The 23,244-nt window shown below is 39.7% G+C and overlaps 1 protein-coding gene across 9 annotated transcripts in view; it reads right to left on the reverse strand.

The window, feature by feature from the left end:
- The window catches only part of LOC309474430 (endonuclease V-like), a 370,440-nt gene that overhangs the window by 112,718 nt on the left and 234,478 nt on the right, over positions 1-23,244 (reverse strand). For 5 of the 9 annotated variants that reach the window (XR_014197287.1, XM_082137015.1, XM_082137019.1 and 2 more), the window contains one exon: positions 1,694-1,762. The exons of 1 other annotated variant lie outside the window; for it this stretch is intronic. Coding sequence is in view for 5 of the 8 variants with exons in the window: in XM_082137015.1 (XP_081993141.1) it covers positions 1,694-1,762 (69 nt within the window). In the remaining 3 variants the exon portion in view is untranslated. The remainder of the gene's footprint in view (positions 1-1,693; positions 1,763-23,244) is intronic. 3 more of the 9 variants (XR_014197285.1, XR_014197286.1, XM_082137017.1) reach the window with 1 other exon arrangement.

The following is a 23,244-nucleotide window of genomic DNA, read 5'->3' on the forward strand; positions in this document are numbered from 1 at the left end:
TGGAGCTCAGCCACAGTGATCTTTGGGTTCTTCTTTACCTCTCTCACCAAGGCTCTTCTCCCCCGATAGCTCAGTTTGGCCGGACGGCCAGCTCTAGGAAGGGTTCTGGTCGTCCCAAACGTCTTCCATTTAAGGGTTATGGAGGCCACTGTGCTCTTAGGAACCTTAAGTGCAGCAGAATTTTTTTTGTAACCTTGGCCAGATCTGTGCCTTGCCACAATTCTGTCTCTGAGCTCTTCAGGCAGTTCCTTTGACCTCATGATTCTCATTTGCTCTGACATGCACTGAGCTGTAAGGTCTTATATAGACAGGTGTGTGGATTTCCTAATCAAGTCCAATAAGTATAATCAAACACAGCTGGACTCAAATGAAGGTGTAGAACCATCTCAAGGATGATCAGAAGAAATGGACAGCATCTGAGTTAAATATATGAGTGTCACAGCAAAGGGTCTGAATACTTAGTACCATGTGATATTTCAGTTTTTCTTTTTTAATAAATGTGCAAAAATGTCAACAATTCTGTGTTTTTCTGTCAATATGGGGTGCTGTGTGTACAATAATGAGGAAAAAAAAACAGAACTTAAATGATTTTAGCAAATGGCTGCAATATAACAAAGAGTGAAAAATTTAAGGGGGTCTGAATACTTTCCGTACCCACTGTATGTTTAATTTCAGTTTAACATTGTTTGTTTTTGATGTTATTGATCAAGATGTGTTCACATGCTTGTTATTCAAACTGTATTTTCAAGTGAACATGTTTAAATCAGTTTAATGAACAACAGATATATAGATACAGTACAGTCACTGAATCTGACAGGCCAAATTTACAACTACCGAAATATGGTACACCTCTTTATTTCATAATCATTGACAGTAATGTTTAATAAAGTGACTCAATATGTCACTTCCTCCCCATTCTATTTTATGAAGCATATTGATCGGATATTGTTATATTTATACAGTAGGGTCACTGAATCTGACAGGTCAAATTTATAGCTGCTGAAATATGTTTTATTTCATAATAATAATAATAATACATAAAACATTACCCTTTACAAACATAATTTTTTTCAAGTGAAGAAAATGCTGTACATATTCAAACAACCAGTTCTTTATTTAGACTTGCACTGCAAAAAAGCAAAGACCATCTCCAAAATCATTATTTGTGTGCGGCACTTCATTCTAAATGAAGGCGGGTGGAGCTACTGTATGGTTTTGCTGACAATTTGAGGATCCACTGGAGTTACGAGAATTTAGTTACAAGCTTTTTACAAGAATTTAGTATAAAGTTCTATTCAAGCTCTTGTATAAAGTATTATACAATAAATTAATAAATTAATGAATACAAGTTAAAAAGAATACAGTATTTTTTTTTCTAATCAAACCGTAACAGTAATGTTATTCATTAAAATGCATTAAAATAATGATTAGGGTTTGGCTTAGGGTTAGTTGCATATAATTCTGCATAGTTTATAGTTATATACTAATACATGAAACATGTTTAACACGGACACCGAAACTTGTTTCAGATTGGCTTCTAAGAAATTGTAATGTCATGTTTAATGGATTAGAACAAATCAAGTAAGCTTAAATAAGAGATAATAATGCAAATATTTATTAACTAAATTGCTTCTCTTTAAAAGCAGAACCATACATTTTTATTTAGTTTTATAATTCCTCTCTCTTCACTTACCTTACCTAGAACTCTCCCTGAGGCTGTAGCCAGATGAAAACTATCCCCACTCTTCTGTAGAGCATTGATCTGTGTGTGTGTGTGTGTGTGAGAGAGAGAGAGAGAGAGAGAGAGAGAGAGAGAGAGAGAGAGAGACCTTTAAAATCTGATTTATTTTACATTAAATTTTTCAAAACATAATAAAAAAATATGATATAATCCATCACCTTAAAACATTGTTCAAACACCTTAAGAATCTGGAATAAATAAATAATAATAATAATAGAAAAAAATTAATAAAAAAATTACAATACAACACAACTTCTCTTTTATAACACTCCAAAACTTATCTGATAACCTTGCCCTTCACTGGGCTTACACAACACACCTTCTGTTCCCCATATCAACAAAAAGGTCTCAATATCATTGATAATTTCATAACCAGCATCAAGCGTCCCTTTATAAAACCTTTTAACATATGCACTGGATCTACTCCACTTAAATTAAGTAAACACACCAAATTGCCATCTTTGCTTTACCAAAAATAAAATTCAGTAATACAACTTTTTGTTTATTTGTAGCACTATATTTTGGCTCAAATATAAATAACCCATTATAAAACAAAAAAACCTAACCTTTGGCAAACATCTTTTAATAACCAAAAAAAGTCTACTTAATCTTGAACATTCAACAAAAAGATGATTAACTGTTTCAGATTCCCCACAAAAACTACACTCTACACTATGCAAAGGATCCAGGTGAGCAATCTGTTTGGAGTGCTGTCCTATGAAAGTGAGAGACTTTTTGATGAGTCTGTCCCCACTAGGCTGAACCTCTGACCCCCTCTGCTGTGCAATCTGAACAGCTGAATACCTGCTTTATTAAAAGACAACAAAACGTGAAGAACCTGTCTGTATGTTTGAATTTTAAACTAACCTTTCAAACATGCACTTTACTGGTACAGCTGCAGTGAAAAGATTGCCAGTCTGGTTGAAACAGGGTTGTCAGTTAGGACTGAACCATTAAAAATGAATCTATTGCACTAAGCTTCCACGTTGAGTCACAAGGAGTACTAGGCAGCAGGTTTATTTGGTAAACAAAAGATGATAATCCACATCCTTGCACCCGGGTATGTTTAAGGGTAAGCGGATAACTTCAACTTTTGGTTCCAAAAACTGAGGTAACTTTCAGGGTATGCAAGTAGCCATAGCAGTTTACTCAGTAAGCAGGTTATGTTCCAGGGTTAGTTTACTTCAGAGGTGTTCAACGCATATATACACACTCACCTAAAGGATTATTAGGAACACCATACTAATACTGTGTTTGACCCCCTTTCGCCTTCAGAACTGCCTTAATTCTACGTGGCATTGATTCAACAATGTGCTGAAAGCATTCTTTAGAAATGTTGGCCCATATTGATAGGATAGCATCTTGCAGTTGATGGAGATTTGTGGGATGCACATCCAGGGCACGAAGCTCCCGTTCCACCACATCCCAAAGATGCTCTATTGGGTTGAGATCTGGTGACTGTGGGGGCCATTTTAGTACAGTGAACTCATTGTCATGTTCAAGAAACCAATTTGAAATGATTCGAGCTTTGTGACATGGTGCATTATCCTACTGGAAGTAGCCATCAGAGGATGGGTACATGGTGGTCATAAAGGGATGGACATGGTCAGAAACAATGCTCAGGTAGGCCGTGGCATTTAACCCTCTGAGGTCTGAGCTGTTTTCTGGGCGCTGGAGGTGTTCTGACATGCTCTGACATTTGTGTTTTTTTCTGTTACTAGTGATATTTTCATGGCTAAAGTCTAATTACACTGTATTCAGCACAAACTCTGCTACAATAATATATCAGCAGCATGTATGTAAAAGTTTGTAGTTTTGAGATAATGACATTTATGCGTGGTTTGTGAAAATACAAAAAAAAATTCTCACTGAAATAAGGCCATGAAACCCATACTGATTATTTCTTCACAAGACTTTTGAAAATTGTATGACATAGCCTAGAATATTTGCTCCAAAACTATGTGAAAATTGTTGCGGAAAATTCAGTGTTTCTTATAATCATTCGTTTCCAAACTGTTTAATCATATGTTTCTGTGAGGTTTTCTAGCAGCTGAGGGGGGACAGGGAAGCGAGAGGGCCAATTTAGGTCGTAGATGAAGGCCTTTGGGTGTCTCAGGGACAAAGAACAGTGTGACCTGCACCAGGGGGTAGAAACCAGTCCGAACTAGCTGAAGATAGGGGGTATCTTTCTGGAAATTTACAAGAAACCTGGAAGGAGGAGTTCTTTTGCCAAGGAACTGTATAAAATGTATATGTTTTATTATGTCTAATAGGTATTCTATTTCAAAGCTGGGTGGCTGCGGCTTTTGTGAAAAGAATCCTCATTGAAATAAACCTTTTCTCTTTATTACAGTTTTGTCTCTTGAAAGTTTTCTTACACCTCTGATGCTGTTTGATATTAACTTCTGAAAATTGCCATTACAACTTGGTGTCAGAACGTGGGGTCCTGTGCGGATCTTCTTCTCCTGGTCCTGAGAACGGATTTGACGGAAGCGCAACCCGGCAGCATCAGGCGGCCGTCTCATACCCCGACGGATTGAGATAGTAACTCAACAGGTTAAGGGAGAGAGAGCCAAGTCCTGCATTCAGGACCAGTGGAAGAACTCCCACCAGGATCAAGAAAGAATCCGCGGCAATTAAAGAAAAGAGAAAGCATCTCTGGGTAAGAAACGGCAGAATTGTTTTATTGATGTTAAGTGTGATTTGATAATTGTGAGTGAACATGAACCATATTGGCTGAGTTTGCTTTGGGTACGAGCGAGAGGTGATTGATTAATCACAATTTTTGGGGAAGAAATTGAAGTAGCTTCGGATCGGTTTCTGCCACACTTAGCTCGTTAGTGGACGGAAGTACCACTGGTGATTCAGGTAATCACAGGTGCTGGTTAATTAGTTTTGCTCAAAGTCTCTGTAACCCGAAGAAATCTTGCAAAGGTGGACGGAAGAGCCACGCCGGATTAATTAGGTGAATAGTAGATTTTGAGTAAAACATAATTACAAAAGCACGGCATATTTGCTGAAACCCGACCGGTTTTGGGTGAAATAAAATCGGGTCTGTCGAAGACGTTTGACAGATACTAAGACACGTGTCGAAAGAGTAAAATCCAGAAGGGAGATTCAGCCAAAATGGGGTCATCTAACAGTAAATTAGATCATTTTTATACACCAATTTTCTGTCAAATGAGAAATAATTATGGTGGTAAATGTATGGTTGACATACAGAAACTGATCAAACATCACGATTTTCCCGAAGCGGGGACCTTGAGTAAAATAAGACTAAATATAGTAAAAGAGTCAGTAGAAAAGAACGAGGGAAAACAGAGTAGCTGCTGTGTGTGTGTTAAACATGAGTGCAAAGAATGTGAACAGACAATAATGTGTTGGGTGGAAGAGGCTGACAGGCGAGAACGAGAGCAAATACAAAAAGAATTGGCATGTAATGTTGAGAATGTTGTGTGTGTAAAAACAGTTCCACTGGAACAGAATGCTACTTATGAACCGAATGTATGTGCTTTTCCACATGTGACTGAGGTGGCAACGGCTCCGCCGCCTGCCTACAATACAGCTCACTACCCAGTAGCAGCGATACCGGCCCTCAGGCTGGACCTCGATCTGGACCGCTTTCCACCAGCCCCGAGAAAGCCCAAGAAGCACGACTTGCAGAAGCACGAGCACAAATTGAACTGGCAGAGGCAGCCCAAAGAGCAGCGCAGGCAGAGGCAGATGCAAGAGCAGCGCGAGGGGGGGCAGAGGCCGCAGAGCGAGTGGCACAAAGACTAACGGCGCAGTTTCATGCACAGTTACACGGGCGTTTGAGTGCAACGCTGCGGCACGCTACTCACGCTGAAGAGGACAGAAAGGAGAAGAAAGAACCCCTCACGATAGTGGTCGTGCAACAACAGAAACAACATAACAAGCCTGCGTTTCCCCAGTCAAAACCTGCTAACCGAAAAGGACAGAGAGGAAGAGCTGCTGGAGCTGGAAAATGGAACTGTTATGTTTGTGCCACAAATGCCCACTCGCTCCGAGACTGTACAAAATGTAGAGTGTGCAAACAGGACGGACACTGGAGCAGCGCGTGTCCCACCATGAAGTCGGATTGAACCGAGGGGGCTGGAGAGCGGGACAGAAAGAGTCTGGCTTTGGGGAGCCAATCTTTGGCTGCAGCAAAGGGAAGTGAAAATATCTTTAATAACACACACACACACACACACGACGCACACGCAAACACATACACTGATCTTCTTTCTGCTATCTGCAATGAAAAAACTGCTTGCAAATCTTTTTGTGTGTCTGATGATACTTTGAGCAAAGCTGTGACTGATGATTTGAGCAGTGCTGTGTGTGATGAGCGTGTGAAACTATACAAAAGCACAGGGTTTTCTGAAATGCCTATTTATCCTTTACGAGTTAAAGGGGTAGTTATTGACTTTTTAGTAGATTCTGGTGCAAGCCTGAGCACATTACGACCATGTGATTTACCATGTGTTCCAATTTTAACCGGGAAAGTGTTTGAGAGCACTTCGGCCTCTGGCCATTTGATTTCTGACCGGTTAACCGAGCCGTTAGAGTGTGAAACAGAGGGGGGATGCCTTTTCGAACATGAATTTGTGTGGTCTCCCGGTTGTCCCGCACCTCTGATGGCTCGTGATTTAATGTGTAGATTAAATTTGTCCCTCTGTGCTGATTCCTATGGAATTAGCATTGAGGAGACATCACAAATTACTTGTTCCAAATTCGAGCCGAAGTGGGCTTATGAATGGCAGGTGACAGATGTTGATTGGGCAGAGAAAATTTTGGAATTGGCAAAGGCTCGAACAAACCCAGTCAACACAGAGTTTATGACAAATGATAAAATGCATTGTACATCACATGTCGTAACAGAGCGAGATTCAGATTTTGAAAAGATTTGGTTTAATTCTGTGAAGAATGAAAGTGTGAAATTTGACCAGATTTTCTGGACAGAAAGTGTGTGTGCGCATTGGCTGCAGTGTTGACAGAGTCAGAAAGCTTGTTATCTTATGTCAGAGAACACCGCCTGCCACTTATCTGTCTCCAAGGCCATAAGCCAACAGTGGAGAGATGTGGGCCTTTTTGTGAGAGAGTGTCTATCGGCCACAGACTGGGTGAGAGTTGACACACACACAGCAGAGAGTCAGAGTATGGGGGCATTTAAATCAAAATGTGACTTTGAGGTGGGGGTTCAGAGAAATGTGACTGCTATTGGGAAAAATGTGACAGGACAGGGAGAGGGGGATATTTCTGCCTCAGAAATTGATATTTCTTTGGCACAAATATCACCAAACTTGTGGGCAAAAAACAAATATGATGTGGGGCTGATAAAAGGTTGTGAGCCAGTTGTAATCACACCAAAATCTGATTTCAGACCATGTAAGGCACAATATCCACTGAAACGTGAAGCAATAGAGGGTATAAAACCGGTGTTTGATGCTTTATTGAAAGAGGGTGTAATTAGGCCTTGTGATGATTCACCTGTCAGAACTCCAATTTTTCCTGTGAAAAAGATACGAGATCGTAACCAACCTATTGAATGGCGTTTTGTCCAGGACCTCCAAGCGGTGAACTCATCTGTCGTTACGCGTGCCCCACGCGTCCTAAATAAATACACGCTCCTAACTCAAATTCCAGAAAATGCAAAGTATTTTTCTGTGGTTGATTTGGCTAATGCCTTTTTCAGCGTTCCGGTCGATGAAAAAAGCCAGTTTTGGTTTGAGTTTGATTTCGATGGTAGGGGTTATACTTTTACGAGATTATGTCAGGGTTTTTCTGAGAGCCCGACTTTATTTAACGAGGCACTGAGAAGGAGCATTGAGAATCTGACTTTAACAGAGGGAACCGCATTGATTTCTTATGTTGATGACCTTTTGATCTGTTCAGAAGGTGAGTCTATTTGCAGGGCTGACACTGTGACTCTCCTGAAGCATCTTGAAAGGGAGGGACACAAGGTCAGCCTTTCAAAGCTGCAGTTTGTGAAACAGGAAGTGACATTCCTGGGGCATGTTATCAAACCAAACAGCAAAGCACTGTCACAGAAAAGGGTGCAGGGCATAAAAGAAGCCCCAAAGCCTGTAACAAAAAACAGTTGCTGTCATTTTTGGGGATGTGTGCTTACTGTCGTACATTCATTCCCAATTATGCCATTTTAGAACAGCCTTTACGAGCCCTGACAACAGGGAAAGGGTTGAAGTCATGTGACAGACTTGTTTGGACAAGTGAAGCTGAGGCAGCATTTGATAACATGAAAGCACAATGAGATATCTCGATTGTTAGGCCTTCTGGTTGTAGACCATCCATTGTGCAGATGGTTGATGAAAAGCATGACCTTATGACTTCTGTTCTCCTGTAGACGCATGGTGACCGATGAGAAGGTAGCCTATTTTCAACAAAACTCGACCCCGTGGCAGCGGGATTGCCACACTGTCTCCGGGCGGTGGTGGTAGCTGAACTGGCCCTCAATGGCCTCAAGAGAGTTTGTAGGCTATGCTGATCTGACTTTAGGGGCCTCACATTTGGTGTCTTTGATTTTGCAGGAGCAGAGAACGTCACATTTGTCTACAGCTCGATTGAGGTATCATAAAATTTTGTTTGACATGCCAAATGTCACTGTTAGAAGGTGTGCACACCGCGTCCAGATTTGTTGGACGTTCCGCTTGATAATTGTGACAATGTCCTTTTTGTGGATGGATCTGCGTCGAAGAATCCACAAACAGGACAGAATAACGTAGGTTATGCGGTGACGACTGAATTTGAAACTGTAAGATCTGGCAAATTACCATGTCATTACTCTGCACAGGCAGCTGAATTAGTCGCTTTGACTGAAGCATGTAAACTGATGACTGACAAGTGTGTAACGATTTACACAGACTCGCGTTATGCTTTTGGGGTCACGCATGACTTTGGTGCTCTGTGGAAGCACAGACATTTTTTTAAGTCAGACGGACGACCAATACTGAACGCTACGTTAGTATCTGACCTTTTGGAGGCCATTATGCTGCCAGACGAGATTGCAATTTGTAAATGCGCAGCGCATATTAATGATAAAAGTTTCATATCAACAGGCAACGCCAGAGCTGATATGGCTGCGAAGGCAGCGGCAACAAACCAGACTGAAGCTGATACCAGTGGCGCCACCTGCGTACAAGTTGACAATAACCTTAACAATGACATTTCTCCTTGTTTACAGAGCATGCAGTCTTTTTCCACAGGAGCTGAGAAAAACAAATGGAAGACGGCAGGCTGCAGCCTTGTTGATGATGTATGGAGATCTGTTGGTGGACAGCCATGTCTGCCTAGTCATTTTTTTGTTTTTTTCTTGCATTACGCTAAATGAATGCATGGGTGGGACCATGCATTAAAAGAGGGGATGATTATGCAAATGAGGGAATTGTGGTTTACCAAAGGTTTCACAATATATACTGAAAATTTTTGTAAAAGATGTGTGATTTGCACCGCATATAACATTGCACGGGGCATTAAAACACCACTGGCAAGTCAGCCAGCCCCAGACGGGCCATTTGAATATTTAATGATTGATTTCATTGAACTAACCCCGTGTGGAAAACAGAAATATTGTTTGGTAGTCGTGGATATGTGGTCACGATGGAACACACTGTGCCTAACACGCTGCCAGCGGGGGCGCTGTTGAGCGTGAAAACCAGACGGTAAAGAACAAATTGGCAAAATGCTGTGAAGAAACAGGGCTCTCGTGGGTGAAAGCACTCCCCATTGTGTTAATGTACATGAGAATGAGAAAGAGAGTCAAAACAAATTTGAGCCCATTTGAAATCCTCTTTGGTAGACCACCATTCATGGGTATAACGGGGGAAAGAAGGAGGCTTCCATCAACAGATGTGTGTGAGAATGAAATGTTGAATTACTGCAAAGAGATGTCGTGTTTGTGATCTAACAGTTCTGTGCAGGTGAAAGAAATACCAGGGGCAAAGTAGCAGAGACGTTCCTGCACAAAATCAGACCGGGTGATTACGTGGTGATTCGAGACCTCAGGAGGAAGAGCTGGAGGGCGAAACGGTGGCTAGGACCGTTCCAAGTCTTGCTGATCACGCATACGGCGGTGAAGGTCGGCGAGCGAGCCACGTGGGTGAATGCCAATCACTGCAGGAGAGTTCCACCCATATCAGGAGAGCAACAGGAGGAGGAACCCCGACGACAAACAACAACAACGGCGAAACCTCTCGTGCTGCCAGGGCCACCCGAGATCGAACGGGCCTCTGGAGAGGAGCTGGCCTGGATGAGAGACGAGGGGACAAGCAAAGGTCAGACCGAGACAATTGAAAACTGGGTGGTCAGACTGCAGAATTAAAACCAACCACGAAGAAATCAACTTTAAGTGTCCATTCGATAAACCGTATCAAAGTTCACCGGCGGCAGTTTGGGTTTGTGGTAATATCATATCACCGTTTGCAAAAAAGGACTGGTCAGGGTGCTGTTATCCAGCTTTAATGAATGTGGGAACTTCTGTGTATCTGCCAAACAAGGTGGTTGGAGTTAACAAAGAAAATGTTTAGTGAAAACCTTTAGAATATGTTGAATGATTTTCTTTACAACTTATGGAAATTAATGTGCTGCCAATAATAATGATGAAGATTATGATTTGGCTGTTGTGATTGAATCCACACTGGTGGACTGTAAAAGAATACAGAGGACTGCTTATCAGTGGCTCTTTACATTCCTGATGGGGACAGACTGCTTCAAGGGTGTGCAGTAAGTTGGAGCTGTTTGCAAGCTCAATGATCAAACTATAGGCAAAGAGAGTGTTTTAATTATGGTCAGCGGGGCCATTTAGCCCGTAATTGTAAATGGACACTCAGAAGGTGTAAAAGAAAGTGACGTGTATTAATGTGTGTTTGAAAGTAGTCTGAGAAAGAACTAAGAATGTGAACGCAGTGTTAAAGAAAGTGAAAAGAACGTACGAGTAAGTGAGGTAGAAAAGAAAGTTAAAGGAAAGTGGATAGATGGAAGTCGCAAGAAGATTGGAGGATGCAGAAGGAACTAGCATGTAGGGAAAGATGAGAAGAAATATAGTGAAATGTATGTTATGAAAATAAAATTTCTGATAGAATTTATGGAACTATTTATGTCAAGTTAAGTGGCATAAAGATGAGGAATGAACAAAGGCAGAATGGGGAAGAATTGTATTTTAGTGGTAATGTAATGTCTAACTTCCCTGATGTGGGCAAAAGACAAATATAAAGATTATGTTTATTTGAAAATATATGTAAATTCTGGCAAAGATGCCTTACTGCTGGGCTAGAGTTAAAAGTTTAAGTGGTAGATAAAGTTTGATTTTAGAAGTTTATGAGAGTACAGTGTGCCAGTCCTAAATGCCTAAGAGTCTCTCTCATTCAATATCAGCTAAAAGCTGTTAACTGAGCCTGTGCGATTTAGGGATTGAGAGATGAGTAATATGATATTTTGTTTTTTTGTGAAACAGCAGAGATAAGTGGGACTGACAAAATATTGATAACATTAAGTTGAATCTGCAGACTAACCACTTGATAGAGGAATACTGTTTCAACACAGTTTTAATGAAATTGATGGCATATAGTACAAATTTTTATACTTTGTGAAGAGTCCTGAAACAAACAGTGAAAAGAGGAGAGCAAACGCTGTAAGCAGCTGTGCTCTGAAGCTTTGACTTCAAAGAAATGTGGAGTTTGTAAAATGTTGGGGGTATCATGTTGTTTTAACATTCCTGATTATAGTGACAACATAACCAATATCATCGAGCACATGAGAAAAGCTGTGAAAGAGCCGCCTAAAGCTACTGATAGTGAGTGGGTGGGGTGGCTGATGTCTGCATGGTCAGGGTGGTTTTATAGAATAATTCAAACTGTCTTGCCAATTGTGGGTATGGGATTGCTGATTCTGTTTTGTTTACCATGCATTATGAAGTGCCTTTCCAGCTCAGTGCAGAGATTGATCAGGGCAGGGACGGTTAGCAAGGTGACGTCAGTCCAAGCAGTAAAACTGACTCTGTACCCAATAACTGATGGAGAGCAATGTGATGATTATGACAGCGATGACATGTATGCAGACATGAGTTAAATGTGTTTTCTTTCCTTTTGTTGCCTTCCTGGGACCAGGAAAGGGATTTTCTAAACCTTGATTGTTTAGGTTTTGATGTCAATGATTGACTGTTCTATTCACTGTTTTTATTATTATTATTGTTTTCATTATTTTTATTTCTTTTTCCATTGTAAGAATGATGATATGTTCAGAGGGTTAAAAGCAGTAGCCATCCGTGTTACGAGATGGCATACAAGGACAGGGTTTGAATATGAGGAGTTTTTGTATCTACTTTATCTGTGTTTTTATAGCATGTTTTGTTTTCCTACTAAATATTAATCGAACTTTTTCTTGTTTATACTGAAATGACTGAGGGTCCGACCTATAGTGTTGGGGAGCTCAATGACAGAGCTCGTTCGTCTAGCCCGGTTCCAGAATAAACCTTTATCTGCTTGCTGTAAAATTAAGGGTCTATCCCTGGGAAAATAGCCTGAGCTTATTTCATTTTAATCTTTTTTAAAACTAGTTTTAATTCTAATGTTTTTGCCTAATAGTTTTAATTTTAATCTTTTTGCCTACTAAGTTTAAGGGTATGATCAGTGATATGAAATTCAGACATGAAGAGTATAACTGTGAATCAATTCTGATCTTGAAATGAAATGATGTAATGATGTAATGATGTTTGATCAAGAAATTAGAAGACAAGGATGAATTTTCCTTTAATACGTTTATCAGAGAATGATAAAGAGGAGGAATTTGTTGCGGAAAATTCAGTGTTTCTTATAATCATTCGTTTCCAAACTGTTTAATCATATGTTTCTGTGAGGTTTTCTAGCAGCTGAGGGGGGACAGGGAAGCGAGAGGGCCAATTTAGGTCGTAGATGAAGGCCTTTGGGTGTCTCAGGGACAAAGAACAGTGTGACCTGCACCAGGGGGTAGAAACCAGTCCGAACTAGCTGAAGATAGGGGGTATCTTTCTGGAAATTTACAAGAAACCTGGAAGGAGGAGTTCTTTTGCCAAGGAACTGTATAAAATGTCTATGTTTTATTATGTCTAATAGGTATTTTATTTCAAAGCTGGGTGGCTGCGGCTTTTGTGAAAAGAATCCTCATTGAAATAAACCTTTTCTCTTTATTACAGTTTTGTCTCTTGAAAGTTTTCTTACACCTCTGATGCTGTTTGATATTAACTTCTGAAAATTGCCATTACAAAAATCACCCTGACTGCTCATTCAGATAAGACAATATATTGATTTAAAATTTCTAAGACGTGTTTTGTGTGACAAAGCCATATGCGAAGAGGCGTGATCATCTCATGAATATGTAAGCCTTCAACACCTGAGAAAGACAAAGACACTCCCCTAACTGCCCTATTAGGAGCGATCAGGCCCTGTCATTCAGAGCAACCTTGCACAAAGAATGAGGAGATTTAAAAAAGAATGGCTTTTAGATTGTTTGGATTTATTTACAACACAACACAATCCAAAAATACAAAAGACAAAAGAGCACATTGAAAACAATGATCCAAAGACAGAGACCTTTGTGCCATTCCTAAAAACATTGTACATACCTTTAATTTCCAAGGTGTTTGATTTTCACTTTACCATGTTCATGTACAGAGACTCATGTGAATGTTGAAGTCAGCAGTACTCAGTTGCATCTGGTCCCTGAAAGAAAAAAAAAAAAGAAAAAACTGTGAACATACTGATATCAAGAGAAACAATAGGGCTGCACGATTTTGGGAATAGATTTTAGATTTTTCTGGTTAAAATTTATTTTTAAAATTCACAGAATACACACACACACACACACACACACGTTTCCAACAATATATAATGAACACCAGGTTTGTTGTGCCTTGTAGGCATAGGCTATGCAGTGCTGCATAAAATAATAATAACAATAAATTAAATCTTCCAAAAGATTTCAAGAACAACTACGCTAGAGAAAAATATATTGATTATCATATGTTACTTCAAATGTTTCCATTCGTTATGATGATATGAAATGAGATAATAGTAAAAACATAAAGCCTAATGTTTGGTGCATTTTTCCTTTCAAACGCAATCGCGCTCCAAAATATGATACATTCAAACCCACAGCGAGCTCCAAAATATGATACTCAAACCCACAGCGCGCTCCAAAATATGATACATTCAAACGCACAGCGCGCTCCAAAATATGATACTCAAACCCACAGCGCGCTCCAAAATATGATACATTCAAACGCCATCGCGCTCCAAAATATTAAACATTATGGTTATACACATCTATGTTTGAGCAGATATCCACAAACAGTATTTAACAGGAAACACGGGTCTAAATAGTATAATATTCACCATATATCTAGCAACAGTTCAACTGCAATGTGAAGTTTATGCAACAATAGGCTACCATAAACTAATAAGTAAGAATTTCTTACCTTACATCTTTCTTGTCTTCAAATCGCGTTCTTCTTCTTCTGAGGTAAATCCAATATAAGCTCAGACGTGTCTTCCAAACTCGACCAAAAGCAGAGACTTGTGAAGTTTTTTGGTGTTTTGTGTTTGAGGTAACGAGGGCGTTCGCGTCCCATGTGGAGATTTGCATGTGAATCTCTTTTGCGCGAGTGGGCGTGTCGAATTAAAAAGTAATTAGCAAGCGTTTGAGAAGCTGGACATCCTGTTGGTTTTATACAAATTACTTCAACAGAGAATATTTGTTTTCAGTTTGAATCCGATCATTTAAAAGTACACACTTAAATGTGTATAAAGGTGTATGGCTCATAAATGTGTGAGAAGTATTTGCTGAGTTTTGTTTCAGTTTATAGACGTGCTCAAGAAAAAAAAGTTCACCGTGACGGAGAGGCAGAACGCACACCCTGTTTATTTTCTTTATTTTACAAAAGCACAATGTTTTGATTTGATTGTAAGTGGACACATACAAAAGTAGAAATATCACAGATTATTTTTTTATATTTCTTTTTTCTGTATAACCATAAATGACGGAGTAATTTAAGTTTATGTTGCTGCTATGTGAAAAAAATCCAGCAAAACGCGTCGGCGCGTTTCTCGACCTCAGAGGGTTAACCCTCTGGGGTCTGAGGGGTTTTTGGGGTCCTTGAGATGTTCTGACATGCCCTGACATTTGTGCTTTTTTCAGTTGCTTATAAACATATTAATGGCAAAGGTGTAATTACACTCTATTTAGCACAAACAGGGCTACCATAATATGTGAGCAACATGCATGTACATGTTTGTATTTTTCAGAGAATAATGTTTATGCATGGTTATTGAAAAAACTAAAGTTTCTGAAATAAGGCCACAAAACACATACTAAATATGTGACAATAAGACTTTTGACTAAAGGATGTCGTTGCCTAGAGTTTTTTCTTCAAAATGATGTGAAAATCATCCTGCCCTTATCATTCACATAACACATTGATTTAAATCTTGTAAAACACTTTTTGTTTGTAAAGGCAATATGCGCAAGGGGCGTCAACAATTCAACACCATCATGCATATTTAGTGATTCACACCTGAGGAGACAATGGGGCCCGCATACTTAATGAGCCATTCATTCAGGTGTGTCACCTATAGCCACAAGAAAGAATGCAAGAGCAATAAATATATATATATATATATATATATATATATATATATATATATATATATATATATATATATAGGGCTTAAATTGGGATTTATTATGTGGGGGGGCTCTCCCTAGGGGGGTCCGGGGGTATGCAGACTTTTTTTTTTACCTCAGAATAGTTTATATCTCACAATTCTGATTTTATAACACGAAATTTCGACGAATATCATGCAATTCTTACTTTATATCTCCCAATTGCGACTTTATTACTCAGAATTGCGACTTTATTTCTCAGAATTGCGACTTTATTTCTCACAATTCTGACTTCATATCTCGCAATTCTGAGAAAAAAAGGGGCGTCGCCACTTTTGAATAAGAAACAATATCAAGACTATAAAACTCTGCACATCACATTTTTGACTTTATTGATTCTGCTTTTATTCGTAATGCAATGGACCGGTAAACGGGACATAAATTAATCCTTAAAGGATGGGACTTTATGGGACATTTGCACAAAAAGAATAAATAACTTACCGTAGCCTATTTTATAAGTCGCTCCGGAGTCGCATATCAGTCAAAAAATGCGCCACGAGGAAGAAAAAACATATATAGCCAAAGTCGAATTTTTTTTTAAATTTATTTCACACACACACACAAAAAAAAAATGTTACAGACAGTTCTCCGTTACGGACGTGAGCGCTCTAAAGCGGCACTAAAAGAATGTTTTAAAACTTTCACAGAGACCTCAAACTGAAAGCACAAAGCCTGTCTTTAAATTCAATTTCGTTTTGTATTAATTGTATCTTAATTTTAATCGATGTTTCATCAACCAATTGTCTGGATTTAATAAATAAGAAGTAAATATACTAGGCTATTAGAAAATAGATAATCAGGACATGGAGGCTCTGGCGAACCTGGAGCTCGTCTCATAAATGAACCGAAACTCAGCGTGGGCCTATAAGGTAGCCTATTGCCTCACAGACCTGAGACATATAGATAGCTTGAAATGTCTACTTTTAAGCAGAACAATTCAAAACGAAAGAAAACAGACTGCGCTGCTTATGTAATTCGTATGAAATGTGCATTTCTCTCTGGCGCTGCGAAGATCGCGAGTCGTCAACTTCATCTGTCTAGCCGACACTGACATAAAAAAATAACTGTTTTAATAGTAAACAATTAAAATGTCTCCTGCTATATTTTACATATTTGCCTGTTCCTTACAAAACACTGACAGTAGGGTTTTTGACTGTTATTTTTTAAAAACATAATTGAACATATAAATAACCATTTTTAAATATCCCACTTAAAGTGTTTATTACAAATAAATGACTAAATGCTAAAAATTTATACATTTCAATGAACAAACATATGCGTTGCATTTACAATTCTGTGAAAACAGCACCCCCACTTCCCGCGGCCCTGAATAAAATGAATATGTTATGTTCTGTGGAGAGTATCCGGTGGGTAGCCTAGTATTACTTTTGGTTTGCGCAGTGTAATTCACAGAATTACAAAAAAAATATTTTGCCACCTAAAAGTTAAAGATTTTTTGTGTCACGTCCACGGCATGTGTAGCCTATTTCCCTCATATTAAATATTAAACGCATGTGTAGACTGATATTTTTCCAATGTCTTTATTAAGGGAGTATTGATATATAAACAGTTTTAATATAGCCTATTGGTATTACATGCATTTTCTGAGAATTTATATTTCAAGTTTTTACTGCATGTCACGTCCATAACGCTGGAATTGACATCACTTGATTACACATTGTATTACCTTGTTATGATATAGTGACCCATACAATGTGCCAAACATATTTTCCTTACCTTGTCGTTCAAGGCCAGGGCACTTTTTGTACAACCAACGTTGTGCTGAACTTGACAAAATTGATCTCCAGCGGCGGCCAGCAGCTCGTGAGTTTCTATTTATTTATTGTTTAAGGCGGTTGAAGGTTCTGGAACTTTTGCGCGCTTCCACATCCCGCGCAACTACGGATCTCCCAGGAACATTCATTATATATTGCTGCGTACATTTATCCGTGTCGGAGTTTTGAGTAGTAGCCTAAGATGCGCATGGCATGCGCGAGCGGTGCGCGATCATGGTCGACTGACAACGAGATTAAGCAGCTGAACAAGAATACGGCTGTGTTCCGATTGTTCTCATCTCAGTTCCGCCGAGACAAAATAGACATGCCATTTAAAAAATCTTTCATTTATTGTCAGAAATATGTTTTCAAAAGCATCACTTTCATCAAATTTGATGTGACATAATTTCCATTAGGCAACTGACTGTAAACAGGCACATCAGGACACAAACGAGAAGGCTTATGTGCCGGGGCTCAGCCCCGGAGAGCCCCGGCCCAATTTAACCACTGTATATATATATATATATATATATATATATATTCTACCAAATTGGTTCACAGTTGGAAGCATGTCAATTTTTTTTTTTTTTTTTTTTTTTTTTTACAAATTTTGCTTGCAAATTGTATAATATCCAAGGAAAACATGTCTAGTAATTGTGCAGTTAATTCTCATACTGTATTTTCAGTTTTGGAATATGTATCCTATCCTCTCCCCAAATTTGTCAATAATAAAACACAATAAAAATTATTTAAAGAAAAGGCTTATATTTACCTTTTAAAATTTGTTTACATCTACCTTGTAAATATATATTTTTTATTAAAAAGGTTACAATTACAACAACAATTGAAGTGTAATCTTTCTTTGTAAAAACTAAAGTATACATTTTATCATACATATTTCAAAGTTAAGGATTCATTACTTCGAATATAGCCTACATTGACAAAACATACTATATTTAACATATTAGCAAAAATTGGCAAACAAAAGCTTATTTGAGGTGGCAGATATTTTACAGTAAAAATGTGTAATCTATCCAAAACTAATCAACGAAATGTTGTCTTTCATTTGTCTGTAACATAGGTCTTTCATTTTTATTATAAGGAATATAAATGTTAATTTGCAGTTATACAAATACATTTTATTTCAACATATTTCAGTCGATTTTTACTCAGTATAGCAAAATAGTTTGCTAAAAGCAGATCATTCATTCACACACAGAAACGCAATTCAAATTTAAACCGTCTTTTTGCGAGTTGTGGTAAACAGTGCATCTCTGCCGTTCATTCATTCACACAGAAACGCGATTTACTTGAGAATGAAAAAAAACTTACTACAGTATTCCATCCGTTGCTCCTCGAAATACCAGCACTTCTGAGGTACATTTTCCATTATTATTATTCCTCACAGCGCTGCGAGACAGTGTAAACAAGTACAATGATCTGAATAAACTTGATGTGTTTTCTCGAGCTGATATGTGGGCGTTTACAGTTTGTATGGGATCGTCTCAGTCATTTGCGTTTGAATAGCGCGCGCTCTCCGTGGGCGGGGCAGATTAAAACGTAATGAGCTGAGATGAGAACGACTGACATCTCTCTCTTTTCATAAAGATAACATAAACAGAGAATATTTTTTTTATATATAAATTACTTCATTTAAAAGAAGAGAATTCAAGCTTCATGCCTGTGTGTCTGTATGCCTGTTTGACTGAGTATTCGCTAAGTTATGGTTCATTTTCGGACGCGTTTCAGAATGGACTTCACTGACAGAGAGAAGGCAGAACTCGCTTTGTGTTTATTTTTCTTTATTTGGCGAAAAGCACAACACTTTGTTTTTATTGTGAGTATACACAAAAATAATACACATTTAACAGAATCGATTGATGTATGAAACTTGTTTGTAATATCAAAGTCAACAGAGCAAGATGAATCTCTTTTGAACTGATAAAAAAAAAAGCGAGCTGGTATCGCCGGCGATACAGCCGACCCCAGGGGGTTAAACGATGCCCAATTGGCACTAAGGGGCCTAAAGTGTGCCAAGAAAACATTCCCCACACCATTACACCACCACCACCAGCCTGCACAGTGGTAACAAGGCATGATGGATCCATGTTCTCATTCTGTTTACGCCAAATTCTGACTCTACCATCTGAATGTCTTAACAGAAATCGAGACTCATCAGACTAGGCAACATTTTTCCAGTCTTCAACTGTCCAATTTTGGTGAGCTCGTGCAAATTGTAGCCTCTTTTTCCTATTTGTAGTGGAGATGAGTGGTACCCGGTGGGGTCTTCTGCTGTTGTAGCCCATCCGCCTCAAGGTTGTGCGTGTTGTGGCTTCACAAATGCTTTGCTGCATACCTCGGTTGTAACGAGTGGTTATTTCAGTCAAAGTTGCTCTTCTATCAGCTTGAATCAGTCGGCCCATTCTCCTCTGACCTCTAGCATCAACAAGGCATTTTCGCCCACAGGACTGCCGCATACTGGATGTTTTTCCCTTTTCACACCATTCTTTGTAAACCCTAGAAATGGTTGTGCGTGAAAATCCCAGTAAATGAGCAGATTGTGAAATACTCAGACCGGCCCGTCTGGCACCAACAACCATGCCACGCTCAAAATTGCTTAAATCACCTTTCTTTCCCATTCTGACATTCAGTTTGGAGTTCAGGAGATTGTCTTGACCAGGACCACACCCCTAAATGCATTGAAGCAACTGCCATGTGATTGGTTGATTAGATAATTGCATTAATGAGAAATTGAACAGGTGTTCCTAATAATCCTTTAGGTGAGTGTATATATATATAAATTCTCATCTCACACATCGTTGATCTGCATTCAGACTTTTTTGTTTTGTTTTGAAACAGGACATTTTCTATGCTATAATGTATTTCAATAATAAAACACATGATACAGTGGGGAGAACAAGTATTTGATCCACTGCCGATTTTGCAGGTTTTCCTGCTTTCCACTTACAAAGCATATAGAAGTCTGTCATTTTTTATCATAGGTACTCTTCAACTGTGAGTGACGGAATCTAAAACAAAAATCCAGAAAATCACATTATATGATTTTTAAGTAATTAATTTGCATTTCATTGCATGACATAAGTATTTGATACATCAGAAAAGCAGAACTTAATATTTGGTACAGAAACCTTTGTTTGCAATTACAGAGATCATACGTTTCCTGTAGTTCCTGACCAGGTTTGCACACACTGCAGCAGGGATTTTGGCCCACTCCTCAATACAGACCTTCTCCAGATCCTTCAGGTTTTTAGGGCTGTCGCTGGGCAATACGGACTTTCAGCTCCCTCCAAAGATTTTCTATTGGGTTCAGGTCTGAAGACTGGCTAGGCCACTCCAGGACCTTGAGATGCTTCTTACGGAGCCACTCCTTAGTTGCCCTGGCTGTGTGTTTCGGGTCGTTGTCATGCTGGAAGACCCAGCCACGACCCATCTTCAATGCTCTTACTGAGGGAAGGAGGTTGTTGGCCAAAATCTTGCGATACATGGCCCCATCCATCCTCCCCTCAATACGGTGTAGTCGTCCTGTCTCCTTTGCAGAAAAGCATCCCCAAAGAATGAACTTCTTCCATTTTCTAATAATTGCGCCAACAGTTGTTGCCTTCTCACCAAGCTGCTTGCCTATTGTCCTGTAGCCCATCCCAGCCTTGTGCAGGTCTACATTTATACCTGATGTCCTTACACAGCTCTCTGGTCTTGGCCATTGTGGAGAGGTTGGAGTCTGTTTGATTGAGTGTGTGGACAGGTGTCTATTATACAGGTAACAAGTTTAAACAGGTACAGTTAATACAGGTAATGAGTAGAGAAAAGGAGGGCTTCTTAGGGTGCTTTCACACTTGGTTCGATTGCCTGTTCCGAACCCGAGTTCGATTGCTCCCCCCTCCCCCTGCCCCCGATGGACTGTGTTCACATTATATTATTTGTATCCGAACCGCGGTACGCTTATGTCATCAAGATGCAGCTGGCGCGTACTCGTGTTGGTTGGTAACCGCAATGAAAAGGCGTCAAAATGGATAGAATTGCTCGCTTCACATTTGTTCTTCTTTTTTTGAACCTTTGGTTTTGTTTTCAAAGAAAATATACAGAAACACACTTGCGTCTGTCTGCCGCAAAAGTATTAAAACCGTTCCAAAGACAGCGGGATGCCCGCCCGCCCGCCGAAGACAATTTTTGTGGAGGCAAGCAGAAATCATCTCTCTGCTTGCAGTGCGTCAATCCCGCTTTTCATCAAGGTAAGTGTATATAGACCCTTTTACAGTTGTTAAACACACACGCACGCAGGCACGCACCAGATTATACGTCATCAATAGCGGTTCACTTCCGCGATTTGGTACGATTGCGTTCATATCAGCAGCGAACCGTACCCGAGTTCACATGAACCGTACCCCAGACCACCTTTTTAAGCGGACCCGAGTACGGTTCGCGGGTGCGCACCCGAGTTCGGAAAACAGCGTTCACATCATCCAAACGAACCAAACTCTGACGTCATTCGAACCCGGGTGCGCACCAAAAGTGCTAGTGTGAAAGCGCCCTTAAAGAAAAACGAACAGGTCTGTGAGAGCCGGAATTCTTACTGGTTGGTAGGTGATCAAATACTTATATCATGCAATAAAATGCAAATTAATTATTTAAAAATACAATGTGATTTTCTGGATTTTTGTTATAGATTCAGTCTCTCACAGTTGAAGTGTACCTATGATAAAAATCACAGACCTCTACATGCTTTGTAAGTAGGAAAACCTGCAAATTCGGCAGTGTATCAAATACTTGTTTTCCCCACAGTATATATTACCTTTCAAGCAATGTGTGTCACATTCACGTTAGTTTGGACTCGTTATGTTTTGTCATCACCTGCCTTCATCACTCATATGTTGTCACGGACACTAATTACTTTCAGCCTCATCAGTCACCATCATTAACACCTGTATATATGTTCAGTTCTGTTTCAGTTCAGTGTCCGGTGTTGTCAATGTTAAGTGTGTGTGTGTTGATCTCCGTTCGCTACTCTTTTGGATCCGTTTGAATAAACTTTTGAATTGAATCGTAAATGTCTTTCTCATCTGTCTGCCAGCAAAAACCCGTGACAATGTGGAAGCAAAATGGCAAAACATAAAAAATAAACTTACAGACATGTTATGAGTGCTATATTTCTAAAACATTTGTTACACCATATTGTTTTTTTGCTTACATTTATAAAATAAAATGACCATGCATTTCCATTTTACACTAAGGAACAAATGGGCTATTATCCAACAGTAGGCTGTGTGTCACAAACTGCTCCGAGACAAGAAGGTTGAGGATTCAAACACGGTATTTATTGAACAGAGTAATCCAAAGACGTAATCAAAGTACAGGCAAGGTCAAACACAGGCAGGCAGTCCAAACAAACACAACAAGGCAGGGAACACGGGTAAAATAGTTATCCACGGAACAGGCAAGAAGGGCGGAGGTGGCCATCTTGTCTGAAGACACTGGCGTAGTCACAGGTGTAGAGTCGGTCATCTTGACCGAAGACACAGGTGTAGAGTCGGTCATCTTGACCGAAGACACAGGCGTAGAGTCGGCCATCTTGTCCGAAGACAAAGGCATAGATGCTGCCATCTTGTCTGAAGACATAGGCTTAGAGGCTGTCATCTTGTCCGAAGAAACAGGCGTGGCGTCAGCCATTTTGGCTGCGGGATTACGGGATGGAGTTGATGTGTGTGCTGCCCAGACACACATAATAGCCGTGGCCATGATGATCAGCGTTGTATCGTCCGGAGCTGACTCAGGCACAGCGGCCTCGACGTGAAGAAGCTCAGGCTCGGCAGGCATGACATGAAGAAGCTCAGGCTCAGCAGGCATGACGTGAAGAAGCTCAGGCTTGGCAGGCATGACGTGAAGAAGCTCAGGCTCGGCAGGACTGACGTGAAGACACTCAGGCTCGGCAGGCATAACGTGAAGAAGCTCAGGCTCAGCAGGCATGACGTGAAGAAGCTCGGGCTCGGCAGGCATCTT

Source organism: Leuciscus leuciscus (genome assembly GCF_965113295.1).
Source record: "Leuciscus leuciscus genome assembly, chromosome: 14".
NCBI lineage: Eukaryota > Metazoa > Chordata > Actinopteri > Cypriniformes > Leuciscidae > Leuciscus > Leuciscus leuciscus.